Source organism: Aotus nancymaae, unplaced genomic scaffold, assembly GCF_030222135.1.
Source record: "Aotus nancymaae isolate 86718 unplaced genomic scaffold, 86718_ANA_hifiasm-v0.15.2.pri h1tg000040l, whole genome shotgun sequence".
Lineage (NCBI taxonomy): Eukaryota > Metazoa > Chordata > Mammalia > Primates > Aotidae > Aotus > Aotus nancymaae.
The window spans coordinates 18,121,550-18,138,238 of NW_026988454.1; the positions used below are offsets into that span (position 1 = coordinate 18,121,550).

The following is a 16,689-nucleotide window of genomic DNA, read 5'->3' on the forward strand; positions in this document are numbered from 1 at the left end:
ATGGAGAAACCCCATCTCTACTAAAAATACAAAATTAGCCGGGCATGGGGGCACATTCCTGTAATCCCAGCTACTCAGGAAGTTGAGGCAGGAGAATTGCTTGAACCTGGGAGGCGGAGGTTGCAGTGAGCCAAGATTGCACCATTGCACTCCACCCTAGGCAACAAGAGCAAAATTCCATCTCGAAAAAAAAGAAAGAATATGAAAAGTTGGCCCTGTGCAGTGGCTCACGCCTGTAATCCCAGTACTTTGGAAGCCTGAGGTGGTCAGATCATGAGGTCAGGAGTTTGAGATCAACCTGGCCAACATAGTGAAACTCCGTCTCTACTGAAAATACAAAAACTAGCCAGGTGTGGTGGTGCATGCCTGTAATCCCAGCTACTTAGAAGGCTGAGGCAGGAGAATCACTTGAACCCGGGAGGCAGAGGTTGCAGTGAGCCGAAATTGCGCCATTGCACTCCAACCTGGGTGACAGAGCGAGACTCCATTTCCCTCTCAAAAAAAAAAAAAAAAAAAAAAAAGCCAAGGCTTTCCTGCTAGATAAAAAACGTTTCTGAACCTGCTTTAAAGGAAATAAAAACTTCCCAAGGACTCCTTTTTTCTCGCTATCTGCCTAAAATAATTTCTTTTTTTTTTTTTCGAGACGGAGTTTCGCTCTTGTTACCCAGGCTGGAGTGCAATGGTGCGATCTCGGCTCACTGCAACCTCCGCTTCCTGGGTTCAGGCAATTCTCCTGCCTCAGCCTCCTGAGTAGCTGGGATTACAGGCACGTGCCACCATGCCCAGCTAATTTTTTGAATTTTTAGTAGAGACGGGGTTTCACCATGTTGACCAGGATGGTCTCGATCTCTTGACCTTATGATCCACCCGCCTCGGCCTCCCAAAGTGCTGGGATTACAGGCATGAGCCACCGCGCCTGGCTTAAAATAATTTCTTAATAACTCCTATAACACTCTCACAGTGTACTACCATATTAACCATGCTCCAGTATAGTAACAGGGGATTACTGCTGAAGGACTGCAAAGCTCAGACTTCTTTAAGAAGAAGTCTCTAGGGAAACTCAAAGACACCAAAAGAAAAAAAAAAAGAACTCTAGGCAGGGTGTGATGTAGCCTAGACAACATAGTGAGACCCCATCTCTACAAAAAAAAATTTTTAATTAGCCAGGTGTTGTGGCACGTGCTTGTAGTCCAAGCTACTTGGGAAGCTAGGTGGGAGTATTGCTTGAGCATGGGAGGTTGAGGCTGCAGTAAGCCATGATCATGCCACTGGATTCCAGCTTGGGCAACAAAGCTAGACCCTATCACAAGATAAACAAAAACAAGGACACTAGAGGAAATTTTAGCCTCTAATACCTATAGCTACAGCAAACAAACACAGCCTAATTCCTAGCAAGATAAACATAAAACCTCAAACTAAAGGCCTGTTTACATCAATTCCTTTACCCAATGCATCATGTCCAGCTTTCAACAAAAAAGGTTACAAAGCATGTTAAAAAAGGCAAAAAAACATAGTCTGAAAACAAAGCAAACATCAGGACCAGGCTCAAATATAGCAGAGAGGTTGGAACGATCAAACTGTAAAATAACTAGAATTAATTTGCTAAGGGCTCATATAGAAAAGGTGGACAACATGCAAGAACAGGTAGGTAACGTAAGCAGAGAGATGGAAACTAAGAAAGAATCAAAAGACAGCACATGAAATAAAACACACAGAAACAAATGCCTTTGGTGGGCTTGTCAGCAGACTAGACAGGGAAAGAATCAGAGAGCCTGAAGATATGCCAAGAAAAACTTCCAAAACATGAAGAGCAAGGAAAAAAAAAAAAAACGAGCATGTGAACAGTTACAAAAGGTATAACATACATTTGATGAGAATTCCAGAATGAGAATAAAGAGAGAAGGGTACAGAAAAAAATATTTGAAGTCATAATGGCAGAGAATTTTCCAATTTTTTAAGTCTTGAGATAGGGTTTCCCTCTCTCACCCATGCTGGAGAGCAGTGGCACGATCACCGCTCACTGCAACCTCCACCTCCTGGACTCAAGCGATTCTCCTGCCTCAGCTTCCCAGGTAGCTGGGACTACATGTGTACACCATCATGCCCCGCTAATTTTTTTGTAGAGATGGTTTTGCCATGTTGCCCAGCTTGGTCTCAACTCCTGAGTTCAAGTAATCCATCTACCTTGGCCTCCCAGAGTATTGAGATTACAGGTATGAGCCACTACACCTGGCCCAATTTTCCAAAATTAATGAGAGACACCAAATCCCAGATCCAGTAATCTCGGAGAATACCAGGCAGGATAAATACCAAAACTAAACAAACAAATACATAAATACACCCAAGCATATGTATTTAAACTACAGAAAATCAAAGATAAACAGAAAATCTTGGTCAGGCGTGGTGGCTCACGCCTGTAATCCCAGCACTTTAGGAGGCCAACACAGGTGGATCATGAGGTCAACAGATCCAGACCATCCTGGCCAACATAGTGAAACCCCGTCTCTACTAAAAATACGAAAATTAGCCGGGCGTGATGGCAGGCACCTGTAATTCCAGCTACTAGGGAAGCTGAGACAGGAGAATTGCTTGAACCTGGTAGGCAGAGGTTGCAGTGAGCCAAGATGGATAAAAGATGAAATGGATGGAAAGTGAATACAAGGATGGGCAGACATGCAAGCAAACGAGGATAACAACATGCTAATGGTGAAATCTAGAGAGTAGGAACATAGGTGTTCACTGTAAAATCCTCTAAATTTTCCTCTATAATTGAAAACTTTCATAATGAAATATGTCCTTGCTTAGAACCTTTGAAGAGTTCATTAGCTACAAGATTAAGTTCAGGTGTTCCACTGCCAGCATGACAGCATAAGAAGTTGCACAGCCCCTGATACCCAGTGAGGCTGGTGCAAATTTTTGTTTTAAGCAACTACTTAAAGACTCAGGAAATGGTTCTATGGATGTACAGCAAATAAAGAAATATTACTCAAGGCTGTGCACAGTGGTTCACACTTGCAATCCCAGCACTTTGGGAGGTTGAGGCAGGCAGATCACTTGAGGTTAGGAGTTTGAGATCAGGCTGGCCAACATGGTGAAACTCTGTGTCTACTAAAAATACAGAAATTAGCAGGTGTGGTGGTACATGCCTGTAGTCCCAACTACTCGGGAGGCTGAGGCAGGAGAACGCTTGAACCTGGGAGGCAGAGTTGCAGTGAGCCGAGATCATGCCACTGCACTGCAGCATAGGAAACAGAGTAAGACTCTGTCTCCTGTTTTAGTTTGTTGAGAATAATGGTTTCCAGCTTCATCCATGTCCTTGCAAAGGACATGAACTCATTCTTTTTTATGTTCAGCCATTTCTTCCAATCGAGTGTATACTAAAATAATATCTCTGAAAGGTAATGAATGAATTTGGTATCCTTGATTGCCTCTGGGAATGGTAAACTGGATTTCTAGGGTGACAAGAATAGTAGAAATACTTGTCACTAGGTAACCCTTTATATCATTTGATTTTCCATCATGTGAATTCATTGCCTATCCAGATATACAACATGAAATGGAATTAAAAAACAAAACAACTCGAAACTTTAAGTCCAAGTGGAAGAACTGGATTTAGACAAAGGAAGATACACATCAAGGTGAATGAAGTTTGTAAACCGGTCTTGAAAGTCCTTTCTGATTTCTCTTATGAAATGTAAAAAGTGTCTCAAATTCTTTTATTTTTTGTTTTTTTGAGACAGAGTCTGACTCTGTCACCCTGGCTGGAGTGCAGTAGTTCAATCTGTGCTCACGGCAACCTCCGCCTCCTGGGTTCAAGTGATTCTTCTGCCACAGCCTCCCTAGTAGCTGGGACTACAGGCGCTCACCATCATGCCCACTAACTTTTGTATTATTAGTAGAGATGGGGTTTCTCCATTTTGGTCAGGCTGGTCTCGAACTCCTGGCCTCAGGTGATCTACCAGCCTTGGCTTCCCAAAGTGCTGGGATTACAGGCGTGAACCATCACGCCCAGCCCTCAAATTCTTTTAAATTATTTTATTTTATTTATTCTACAAATACCTAATTAACACCTACAATATGCTCAACATTGCTCTAGTCAAATGGACAAAGTATCTGACTTCATTAAGTTTACTCGCTGGGGCAAGAGAAACAAATACATAATGTGAAGAAGGTCTTTATGGCCATTCCCGTTCTGTGTAATTCCAGGGGTCACAGCACTTCTTTTATAGTCCCCCAATCTATTCTCTCTCCCCTCCAAACCTTCCTATGTTTAGCTGTCAAATTAATCCTCCTATTTGCTGTATAACTTATGTCTTCATTTGAAACCTTTCAATGGATCCCTTTTTGTCTACTGAATAAAGTTGAAACTCTTTAGCTGGCACCTATCTTTCTACCTCTATTCCCATAACTTCTTTTTGTGTGTCCTAGGATTCTGCCAAATTAATCTGACCATTCACCAGGAAAATATAATCTCAGATTTTCTTTTTCTGTTTTTTTTTTTTTTTTTTTTTTTTTTGAGACGGAGTCTTGTTCTGTCGCCAGGCGCCAGGCTGGAGTGCGGTGGTGCGATCTCGGCTCACTGCAACCTCTGCCTCCTGGGTTCAAGCAATTCTCCCGCCTCAGCCTCCCGACTAGCTGGGACTACAGGCACACGCCACCACGCCCAGCTAATTTTTGTATTTTTAGTAGAGACGGGGTTTCACCATGTTGGCCAGGATGGTCTCGATCTCTTGACCTTGTGATCCACCTGCCTCGGCCTCCCACAGTGCTGGGATTACAGGTGTGAGCCACTGCGCCCGGCCTATAATCTCAGATTTTCTGAGTCACGATTTGGACACACTCATTTTAGAAGGTTGGTGGTTGTAGAAGTCACACTGTAAAAGAAGAAATGACTCCTAATCATAGAGTGGTAACAAATATTCTGCTGCTTCTCTTCAAGACACAATGCAGAGATGAACACCCCCATTTCTTTGAAGTCAGGCTTGACCAGTGACTTGCTCTGCCCAAAAAAATGTAGGCAGAAGTGGCGAGTATCACATCCAGGCAGAGGCTGTGCAATTTACCTCCCTTTCTTTTTTTCACTGCCAAGGGTCCCACTGCCTGCATCCACTCAAGCTATGAACATAAAGAGTAGATAAGATAAAAATGCTGTTGTTGAAGTCTCTGTGAAGTTGCAACAGCATAACCCACTCTTTCTTGACTAGTACAACTAGTAAAGAAATGGAAACAGTGAATATAAGCTACTTTCTGCAGGTTTGTTTTTCCACCTAAAAATCTTCACATATAATACACGTATGTACACATAATGAAATGTGCCCAGTTTATGTGTACTGTTCACAAATTTTAATAAATATATACACCTGTGTAAGCACTACCCTAACAGAACATTCCCTTTCCATCACCTCAAAACATTTCCTGGGGCCTCTTAGCAATCTGTTTCTTTCTTTCTTTCTTTTTTTTTTTTTGAGATGGAATCTTGTTCACCCAGGCTGGAGTGTGCAATCTCTGCTCACTGCAACCTCTGCCTCAATAGCTGGGACTACAGGTGTGCATCACCATGCCCAGCTAATTTTTGTATTTTTAGTAGAGATGGGGTTTCACCATGTTGGCCAGGATGGTCTCGATTTCTTGACCTGATGATCTGCCCACCTAGGCCTCCCAAAGTGCTGGGATTACAGGCGTGAGCCACCAGGCCCGGCCGAAACTCTTATTTTCTATTTAGTTGAGAATGTTACAAGACTTTAAGCCCCATAAAACATTCTATTTTGTGACCACTGTGTACACAGTGCCAACACTATCTCATACATAGTGGTTGCTGAGTAAACATTTGTTGACTGAATGGATGTATTTCCCCTGAATTGCTTTTACATGTCTATGTTAGATGACTGGGCACTTTTATTTTTTTAGGTATAGGGTCTCACTGTGTCACCCAGACTGGAGGGCAATGGCACCATCATGGCCCACTGCAGCCTCCAACTCTTGGGCTCAAGCGATCCTCTTCTATTAGCCTCCAGAGTACTTGGACTAAGGCACACACCACCATGCCCAGCCAATTTTTGTACCTTTTGTAGAGACAGGGTTCTCACTATGTTGCCCAGGCTGGTCTTGAACTCCTGGCTCAAGTGATCTGCCTGCCTAGGCCTCCCAAAGTGCTAGAATTACAGGGGTGAGTCTGTGCCCGGCTGGGATGGTTTAATGTAAGAAACTTTAGTACCATGAGTTTCTAAAGGAATGTGTGGTAAGTGCCCTATTCTCCCTTAGGTGATGGCAGAGGAATGGAAATTGAGACTGGAGGAAGCCCTGTTAAGTACATATCTGTAAATCATGAAATAGCATCATTTTCTTTGTCTGGTCTTATTGAAATGGTGACCAAAAAAATCCAGAAAATAAAATCCCCTAGCAGTGTGTCCAATAATCTTTGTTTACCCCCACCCTATTGTTATGTCAAGACACGGAGCCCAGCTGGGGAATTCTGAATACTAGGTTCTAAAACAGGATTTGTCATAAACGAATTGCTTGATCCTGGATATTCACCTCTAAAATAGACACCTGACCTAACCTCTCGGGAATGTGATGAAAATCAAATGGGACGGAAAGTGAGCAAGCACCTGAACAAGGTACTGAGGCGCGTGAGGTAGTACTATAATACCATCCATACCAAGACCTATAACATCCCTGGTCTTCGCCGCGTCCGCCGGGTGGCGGCGGTGCCAGACTGCGCAGGCGCGCCCCCGCTTTCGGCCGCACCCTCTTCTGCCGCTTCCCACCGCCCCCTCCTCGCCCCGGCGCGCGCACGCCGCCCGGCGTCCTCGCTCCCGGTGTGTCGCCCCGCGTGCGACTGAGTAGCCGAGGACGTCCTCGGCACCGGAAGTGACCCTGGCGGGTTTGTCTTCAAATTCTCGGCGAGCAGAAGCTTCGCCGTCAGGTGGTGAGGATTGAACTGGGCAGTACTGGGGCCGTGAGCAGAGAGCAAGGTGGGCTGGACTGGGCCAGGCCCTCCTTCCTCGCTGCCGGGACCTCCATTCGGCCAATCTCCTGTGCCTGGCGTTGGGCGGTTTCCCGAGGAGCTTGGGCCGCCGCAGGTGAGATTTCACTCTGATGGTGCTTTGGGAACCCCCGATTTTCCAGGGCCGAGCCGGTGAGGGACGTGGGGGACCCGCAGCGAGAACCTGCCGCGCATCCCTCCTTGAACCTGCCTGTGCCTGAGCTGAGGTCTTAGGTCCTTGCTGTTGTCTCCGACACTTTGGCTCAGGTGACAATCCCCCTACCTGAGGAATCCCGTCCAGCTGGGGACTTTTCGGGTGCTCCTGTCGATCCCGTCTTTTGGCCTGTGTCGTTAGCAAGTCACCAGCCGAGAGTTTTTAGTTCTTCGCTGTTTTGACTGGTTCTCTCCGGAATCCGTTCACGCCTCCTACCCCGAAACCCTCACAGGTGAAAACTCCGATGTCCATGCCATTGGGAGGCAACTTATTTTCTTAAAACTTGTTAGGTTGAGTGACATTGTTGGGGATGTTATTTCTTTATTCTAGAGCCCGGCGTCCTCTGGGAGGCCTGTGGGCCTTTTGGTTTAGGATTGGTACATTTTAGGTAAGTTTTGCCTCGAAACATTTGTTTCATACAGATGTGATGACAAAACTAGAGGTAAATGTAGATCCTAAAATGCCTTACAGTGGATAATCTCAAGCCCTTATTTAATCAAAAATAGTTTCCTGTTGTAACCGCGAAGGGCCGCTTTTATATTAGTTACTAACTTCCAACAGCACAGTGATGCACCCTTTTGTCTTGAAAACACTAATTTACGTCTTCCTCTTTGAAATCAGACCTTTAGTTACTGCTGAAAACATTCACGATGTTTTAGAATGTGTCCCTTAGATGTCACGTTGATAGTCGCCTTAGTAGATGTTAAGACAGATTCTTGAAATGTTTATACAGGCTTAAATGTCTCAATATAAAGCACTATTTTCTTTTCCAAAGGAGATGGTTTTTGTTCTTACACCAAGAAATAGGAGCAAACCTCTGTTTTGTATTAACATTAACAACTTGGGGCAGCTGTGGTGGCTCACGTCTGTAATCCCAGTACTTTGGGAGGCCAAGGCATCGGATTATGAGGTCAGGAGTTGGAGAGCAACCTGGCCAATATGGTGAAATCCGTCTCTACTAAAAATACAAAAATTAGCCAGGCGTGGTGGTGCGCTCCTGTAGTCCCAGCTACTAGGGAGGTTGAGGCAGGAGAATCGCTTGAACTTGGGAGATGGAGGTTGCAGTGAACCAAGATCGCACCACTGCACTCACACTCCAGCCTGGGTGACAGAGGGAGACTCCTTCTCAAACAAACAAACAAACAAAAAACTTGTGGCCTGTAAATACCTTTAAAAAGAAGCCAGGCAGTGCTGATCAACTTTCCAACATTCCTAGACTTTGAAAAGCTATATAAAGCTTCTTTATAGCATTGGTTATTCAAGAAGTATTTACATTTTTATAGGTTCAGTACTAGGCATGCTCTGTAGTCTACAAAGGGATTCTCCACCTCATTTGGAAACTGGTGTCACAATCCTGACAAATATTTAGGATTAGAGAAGCTTGTTGGAATTTATTAACAGCATTGTTGAATTTCTGTTAACAATAGTTTTTTTTTTTTTTAGCCACTTGACTGTTTAAAAAAGATAGCATTATCACATAAATATGGTCAATGTTGATAACATGCTAAACAGATTTTGCTTGTGGTGTTTATCGATAGGGCTTGAATATGACTTTTAAATTGCATTTTAATTATTATACTCACGAATTTGTTTAGGGTAAACTGAAAGTTTACTGTACAAATAGAGTAGACTTTGTATGTACTTTTTTTCTGAACAGGTTTCTTTTTGGTACTTTTAAAAAGCGGTAACTTTCTTGTGCTTAAGTATGTATCATATGATGATTATAAAAGTGAGAAAAATGTATGCCATGCTGTAATTGGTCATGGATCATTCATTCATTGTGCTTATTCATAATCATCAGTGGCTGACTGTAAATTAGCATGTGGTTTCCTTCATATCCCAGAGATGAACATTCTGAAAATTGCTTATCAATGTATTGCCACTTTTGAAGTCACATACACTTGCTTTACTAAAATGCCTTCAGGAAGATGTGTGATTGGGTTTCGTGATCTTTTTGTTTTAGGAAGTAAATTTTACAGACAAGTGTTTAAAAAACATTTTCAGGCTTCCAACATTGGTGCTGATTTTTTAGTCTGTGTTTAATAATATTTTATGCTTGTCTACTCTTACTAAGCAAAGAAGAAAAAACACCTTGAATAAATAAGGTGATATCCCTTCCATTAAACTTCAAGGATTTCAAGGTCTAATTCTGTCTTAATTTTGTCTTCAGTGCAATTCCTTGCAACTCAGTTGATGTTCCTTAAATATTTGTTGAATGAATGACCTGTGCACGTTATGTTTAAAAATTGCAAATAAGTGGAACCCAGCCTGAGTCCTTTAAAAATTAAATGGGTAAGGTATCCTCTTTAGGTGTGAAATAGGCAGGGCCCTGTATTTGTTGTTTAGAGACAGAATAAGAATGTTAGAACTCAGATATTTGGATATTTTGCCTGTTCTTTTTCAGTCTCTTTGATCACTTCTTTTTCCTAATCCTAGAGGAGAAAAAAAATCACTTTCTCTGTGGAAACACAACACTGCATCACATACTATGTTTGCTAGAAATTTTGCTGTAAAATTGGGATTTCAGTATTTTAAAAAATTTGATTCTGTCACTTGAATTAAAATTTCACATTGCATCTTGCTCAGTTTAAATAATTTAGTCATTAGCTAACTCCTAAGTACTCAAGGCATGTAAGCAAAAGAGTGATTCTTTTAGAATAATGTAAAGGAAAAGCTTGCTGTGAGATAAAGCAAGCATATCCTATGGTTATTCTCTAATAATTCATGTAACCAAGAGGCTGAATTTTGGGTCAGTCTCATTTTTATAAGTGTTTTATTAATGTTGAACCAATAGATCGTGTTTATAGTTCATAGTGCTTAAAATGTATCAATCAGCTTGTTTTCAAACAGATTCATTTCTTCAAATATTGCCAGATATTGTGCTAAATAGACCCAGTTTCTAGTCTTCCTGCAGTGGAATTTTAGCAATGATAACGATATATTTTTGAAAATTGGGAGAATTTCATAAATTTATAGTTGTGACATTCATTTGAAAAGGATGATTTAGGCTTAGGGAGTAATAAGGGAATGGGGAAAATTATTTTCAACTAACATTTAGTGAACTTAGAGTGCTTTAATACTGTTTTCTGCGAACACATTGTTTCTTTGATAATCAGGGATTTTTCAGGTCATGTGTTAATGTGGCCTTGGATTAGACTTCATGTTTATGTTTGTTAGAAAATATCAATTCATTGGCTTCTAAAGAATTTTATCTGACTAGAAAGAGTTCAAGACATGGAACCTTTAAAGAAGGCTTGGAGTGACTTCTATGAGTTTTGGGCCATTGAATCATGGCCCACAAGAAAAAAACGAGGACCACCTATATATAAGTAATAATTTAAATTTATTTTTTATTTTATTTTATTTATTTATTTCTGAGACAGAGCCTTACTCTCTTGCCCAGGCTGGAGTGCAGTGGCATGATCACAGCTCACTGCAGCTTTGACCTCCTGGGCTCAGGTGATCCTCCCACCTCAGTCTCCTGGTAGCTAGGACTATAGGCGCTCCCCATCATGCCCAGCTAATTTTTTGTAGAGACAGTGTTTCACTATGTTGACCACGCTGGTCTTGAACTTCTGGGCTCAAGCAATCCTCCCACCTCAACAAAAGTACTAGGATTACAGGGGTGAACCACCATGCCTGACTATTTTAGATTTTTTTTAGTGGGAAAATGGGAAGAAAGATCTTCAGGTAGACTATTAAGGAAAAGAAGGAGAGAGGGAAAAGACATGAAAGGCTTGACATCCAAGCCCATCTAGAACAACTGTATACTTTTAGTAGCAGGCCCCAATTATACTTTTCTAATACTCTTGCCCAGACTAGGTGTCTCTATAGGGCATGGATGTCTTCAGGGCAGAAGTAATCACACAAGAATCAAGCTGTAATCCCAGCTTGGAAGGGATGAGCTGAGGATCAAGGAATGTGAACATGCTGAGGGTCAGGAACTGGACAAGGTAAGAACTCTTGGTAGTTACAACAGAAACCTGGCCAGGCACAGTGGCTCGCCCCTGTAATCCTAGCACTTTGGGAGGCTAAGATGGGTTGATCACTTGAGCCCAGGAGTTCAAGACCAGCACGGGCAACATGGTAAAATCCCCGTCTCTATAAAACATACTAAAAATAAAAATAAAAAAAATTAGCTTGGCATGGTAGTGCACATCCGTGGTCCCAGCTACTCAGCATCAGTTGAGCCCAGAAGATCAAGGCTGCAGTGAGCTGTGATGGTGCCACAGCACTCCAGCCTGGGTTAGAGTAAGACCCTGTCTCAAAAAAAAAAAAAAAAAAAAAAAGAACAACAACTAGGCAGTATTCAGTCAAAGATTTATTGAGATCTACTGTTTGAGAACATGGTTCTAGGTGCTAGAGATATATCAGTAAATAACAGTGAGATATGGCCCTTGGCCATTAGGCTTTTGTTAAGACATAATATGATCAGTGGTCATGAATCCAGGGAGGCACTATTTAGGTCATAGGATTTTATTCCTTTTCTTTTGGAGCTCAGATGCCCAGTCTTGAGTTAGTCATAGACCTTAGTTCATAGCTATATTGGTTCATAACAGATAATCCCAAAACTTGGTGACTTGAAACAACAGACATTTATTATCTCTCTCACTGTTTCACTGGGTCAGGAATTTGGGCATGACTTAGCTGGATGCCTCAGATTTAGGGTGTTTTTCAGAGCTGTAATCAGGTATCATCCAGGGCCGTAGTCATCTCAAGGCTCTTGTGAGGAAGGATTCACTTCTGATCTCACTCACATGGTTGTTGGCAGAATTTGGCTCCTCAGGGGCTATTGGACTGAGGGCCTCAATTCTTCACTGGTTGTTGGCCTGGAGCCTCCCTCAGCTCTTTGCCATGTGGGCCTCTGCCCAGGCAGCTCACTGCATGGAGCTGGTATTCCATTTGAGTGGGGTGAGCAAGAGACAGCAAACAAGATGGAAGTCATAGTCTAATCTCAGAAATCATATTATGTTATTTGTTACAAGCACACATTCAAGGGCTAGTAATTATATGAGTACAGATACCAAGAGGCAAAGGTCACTGAGTGCCATCTTGGAGGCTTTCTATGATTATGGATATAAGGCCCTTCTTTTGTTGTATTTAATTTTTGCTTCTCCCCTATCCTTCATAAGCAGTCTCTCCACTAACATTTTCCTCCTCACCTTCCATAGACTTTCTAATATATTTAAGGTACTTTCTTGGATATGTATGCATCCTTTAAAAATGAGTATTTTATATAGCATATATATTTTTAATTTATAAAATGACATTGGGATTTAGATCTTGTTCTATGTCTGAGACCTTTTTTTCACCCAACCCTGTATTTTGATGATCTATCCATGTTGCTGTATGTAAATTTTATTCATTGCTTCTGCCTGCTACATGGTACTCTGTGGTCTGCCACATTTCCCTTAGCTGAGAATAAATAGATTGGCTGTACTTGATTTCTCAAACATTTCTGTCATTAACATCCAAAACCAAGTTCCTTTATGGATGTGTGTGAGACTTTCTCTGGAAGATTTACCCAACAGTGGGATTGCTGGGTCATGGAGTGTATATATACATATATTTACATATATATGTGTGTGTATATATACATATACATATATATATATATGCATATATAATTTCCCCAAGTACTGCCAGATTGCACTCCCAAATGACTATGCCAGTTTATGCCTGCAAATTGATGTAAAGGTTTCTTTTTTCCCTAGCCCTTGCCAGTACTTAGCTTATTGGACTTACTTTTATTTTGAGTCTGGTTAAAAAAAAAAGAGGTCTCTCATGGCGTCAGTTTGTAATTATTGGTTACTCCTGTCTGTGCTTGTTAGCCATTTGAGTTTCCTTTCTGTGAACTGTCCTTTATGCTCTTTCCTTATTTTCTTGTGAGGTATTTTGGTCCATTAATGTGAGGAATTTCAGTGATAGATTTTCTGATCTTAAGTCATCGTACATTTCTGGGATAAACCCTTCTTGATCATGGAGTGTAAGAGTGTGTGTGTGTCGATGCATTGTAGGTCAGCTAATAGTAGGATTTCCATGTTCATAAGTGAAGTGGCTCTTGTGTTCTTATTCAGTGCACAATTGAGATGATTTCAGCCTCATAAAAAAGAGTTGCTCAGCTTTTCTCTTGTTTTCTGGATCAGCTTTTATGTGGTTAGAATTATATCTGTTTAGAAGTTTGGTTTTTTTAAAAAAAAACCCAAAAAACAAAAGAAACTTGCTTAATAGAAGTCATCTGGGCCTGGAGCTTTTTTTTTTTTTTTTTAAATATTTCCTTGAGACACAATCTCACTCTGTCTCTGTTGCCCAGGCTGTAGTATAGTGGCACTATCTTGCCTCACTGCAGCTTTGACCTCCCCAGGCTCAGGTAATCCTCCCACTTCAGCCTCCTGAGTAGCTGGAACTACAGGTGCACACCACCATGCTCTGCTAATTTTTGTATTCATTGTAGAGACGGGGTTTTGCTGTGTTGCCCAGGCTGGTCTTGAACTCCTAAGCTCAAGCAGTCCTCCCGCCTCAGTGTCCCAAAGTGCTGGGATTACAGACGTGAGCCACCGTGCCTGGCTGAGACCACGCTTAAGAGCTGTTGTGTTGACATCTCTTTTTTCATCAGCTCCTCACTCTTCCCAAGTCTCTGTTTGCCCTGAAATACTCTGCTGTCTCTATCTGGTATTGAGCTGGCACTGCTGTTTTTCTTTCTGATGGTGGGTTAGGGCTAGAGTGAGCAAAGATTGGCCAGTGCAATGAAAGTCAGAAAGGACGCAGCTAGAATACTAGCTATGAAATACACTTATCTAGATACCCTACTGACACACAAAAGAAGTAAAAAATAATCTTGTTTTCTTTATACTTATATGTCCGCTCAGCTTTACTGTCGTCTTTCATGATTTCTTCACCTTTTTAGTCCTCTAGGCTTGAAACTTCATTCATTTTCAACATTTTCTCTGCACAGTGAGTTCCTAAGTAATCTCAGCAGTTCTTTCACCACAGTGTTTCTGATTTGTTTCTTTTTATTCCCATAGCCACATTCTTAATCCAAATTGTTGCCCTCTCAGAAGCACATAAATCTTTCCAGCCTTGAACTTCACCATGTGATTTACAGTTAGAAAATAATAATAGCATTGTGAACATTAATAAAGCTGACATTTATCAAACGTCTGCTTTAATGCTTTATAACCACATCTATATATCCATATCCCACTAAGTGCAAAAGTTGGATTAGGTTGTCATATGTAGAAGGTTTCATGGCAGATAGGTTTAACATTTATTAAAGACCTACTTTTTGTCAAATAGTGTGCTTAGTACTTTAAATAGTCATTTAATCTTTATAGCATAACTCCTGAAAGTAGATGCTATGCCACTTCTATAGATTTAAAAATAGACTTAGAAAAAAGTTAAGGGATTTGACTAAGGTGACAAAATTAGAATTCTAGCCAAAATTTTTTCTAACTTCAAAACACATATGCCTTCTGCTAATCCATACTGCTCCAAAAATGTATCTAATATTCACTATTCATTCTGCAGATGTTTAATAAGATGTGTGTCATGCAAGGATCATATAGTCTCACACCTTTCTGGTGCAAATCCTGCTGTCAGATAACAATCTGCTAGAGATTTGACATATATAGAAACTATAATTTGAAGTAGCCAAGTGCCTTGGGATGAAAGGCATAGTAAAGTGTCAGGGAACTTTAGAGGAAGGAGACATTATTTTGAACTGAGGTTCAGTGGTTAGACATACTAGAAAAACTACCATCTGAGCTGGGCTTTGACACATAGGGAGGGTTTGAATGTGGGAACTTTTAAAAAAAAATGTTTTATTTATTTATTTATTTTTAAACAGAGTCTGGCTCTGTCTCCCAGGCTGGAGTGCAGTGGTGCCATCTCAGCCCACTGCAAACTCTGCTACCCTGGTTCAAGCAATTCTTGTGCTTCAGCCTCCCAAGTAGCTGGGATTACAGGTGTGTGCCACCACGCCCAGCTAATTTTTGTATATTTAGTAGAGACAGGGTTTTGCCATATTGGCCAGGCTGGTCTTGACCTCCTGGCCTCAAGTGATCTGCCTGCCTTGGCCTCTTAAAATATTTCTCGGGCACGTTGTCTCATGCCTGTAATCCCAGCACTTTGGGAGACCAAGGCAGGCGGATTACCTGAGGTCAGGAGTTGAAGACCAGCCTGGCCAACATGGTAAAACCCTGTCTCTACAAAAATACAGAAAAAATTAGCCGGGTATGGTGGCGGGTGCCTGTAATCCCAGCTACTCTGGAGGCTGAGGCGGAAGAATCACTCGACCCTGGGAGGCAGAAGTTAAAGTGAGCTGAGATTGCACCATTGCACTCCAGCCTGGGTGACAGACCGAGACTCTGTCTCAAAAAAAAAAAGAAAAAGTCTTTGAAGGAGTGGAAATAGCATGAACACACATACAGAGATGGGAAGTGTGGTATGTGTGATTGTGAATTTCTTGAGGGAGGCTTGGAAAGTATTTTTTAATAACTAGGGTACTTATTTTTAAGAGACATGGAACTTTAAAATGTTTCTTTTTTTCTTCTTTTTTTAGCTTATAACTGAACATGAGTCTTCTTATGATTAGTGAGAATGTCAAATTGGCTCGTGAATATGCATTGCTGGGAAACTATGACTCTGCAATGGTCTATTATCAGGGAGTTCTTGACCAAATGAACAAGTATCTGTACTCAGTCAAAGATACATACCTCCAGCAGAAATGGCAACAGGTGAGAATAATGGCTGCTGTATATTTCAATGGCTGAAGTATTCAGAAGAGAAAATTTAGATCAAATGTCAATGCTATATATAGTTACATGTTAAGAATATATGGCTACTGAGCACAGTACATAGTGACTCACTCCTGTCATCCTAGCACTTTGAGAAGTCAAAGCAGAAGGATCACTTGAGGCAAGGAGTTCAAGTACAACCTGGACAACATAGCAAGACTTCATCTCTACAAAAATTAAAAAAATTAGCCAGATGTGGTGGTACATGCCTATAGTCCTACCTACTAGGGAGGCTGAGGTGGGAGAATCACTTGAGCCTGGGAGGTTGAGGCTTCAGTGAGATATGCTTGTACCACTACACTCCAGCCTGGGCAACAGAGCTAGACCTTGTCTCAAAAATAAAAAACAAAACAAAACACGAATATGTGATTTATTACACAGTTTTGCATATAATACTTGAAACTGAATTTATTATATTAATAATAATCTACTTTCACCATCAGCAGTATTATGAGTTCTACTTAATTCTAATTGCTGGAATCCAATAAGCGTTCTTTAAAATAATGGTTTTGACATTTTTTTCTTTATTAGATTTTTACCTGGTAAAAATAGAGCAGACTTTATTAAGCCATTGTCGAAACTGTAAATGGCTTGTGAATCTCACGGACGGGTACCAAATTCTTTTATTTTTTATTTTTTTTATTTTTGAGAGAATGTCTTGCTCTGTTGCCCAGGAGGGATGCAGTGGTGCAGTC

General features: G+C 41.3%; 1 protein-coding gene across 4 annotated transcripts in view; it reads left to right on the plus strand.

The window, feature by feature from the left end:
• The first annotated feature begins 6,840 nt into the window (after positions 1-6,840).
• The window catches only part of KATNA1 (katanin catalytic subunit A1), a 41,645-nt gene continuing 31,796 nt past the window's right edge, over positions 6,841-16,689 (plus strand). Inside the window, exons 1-3 of one of the 4 annotated variants that reach the window (XM_012452485.3) lie at positions 6,866-7,082; positions 11,017-11,152; positions 15,760-15,934. In XM_012452485.3, coding sequence (XP_012307908.1) covers positions 15,773-15,934 — 162 coding nt within the window. In that variant the 5' untranslated portion in view covers positions 6,866-7,082; positions 11,017-11,152; positions 15,760-15,772. Of the gene's footprint in view, positions 7,083-11,016; positions 11,153-15,759; positions 15,935-16,689 lie in introns of all 4 variants that reach the window. The other 3 variants (XM_064360582.1, XM_012452495.3, XM_012452476.3) reach the window with 3 other exon arrangements.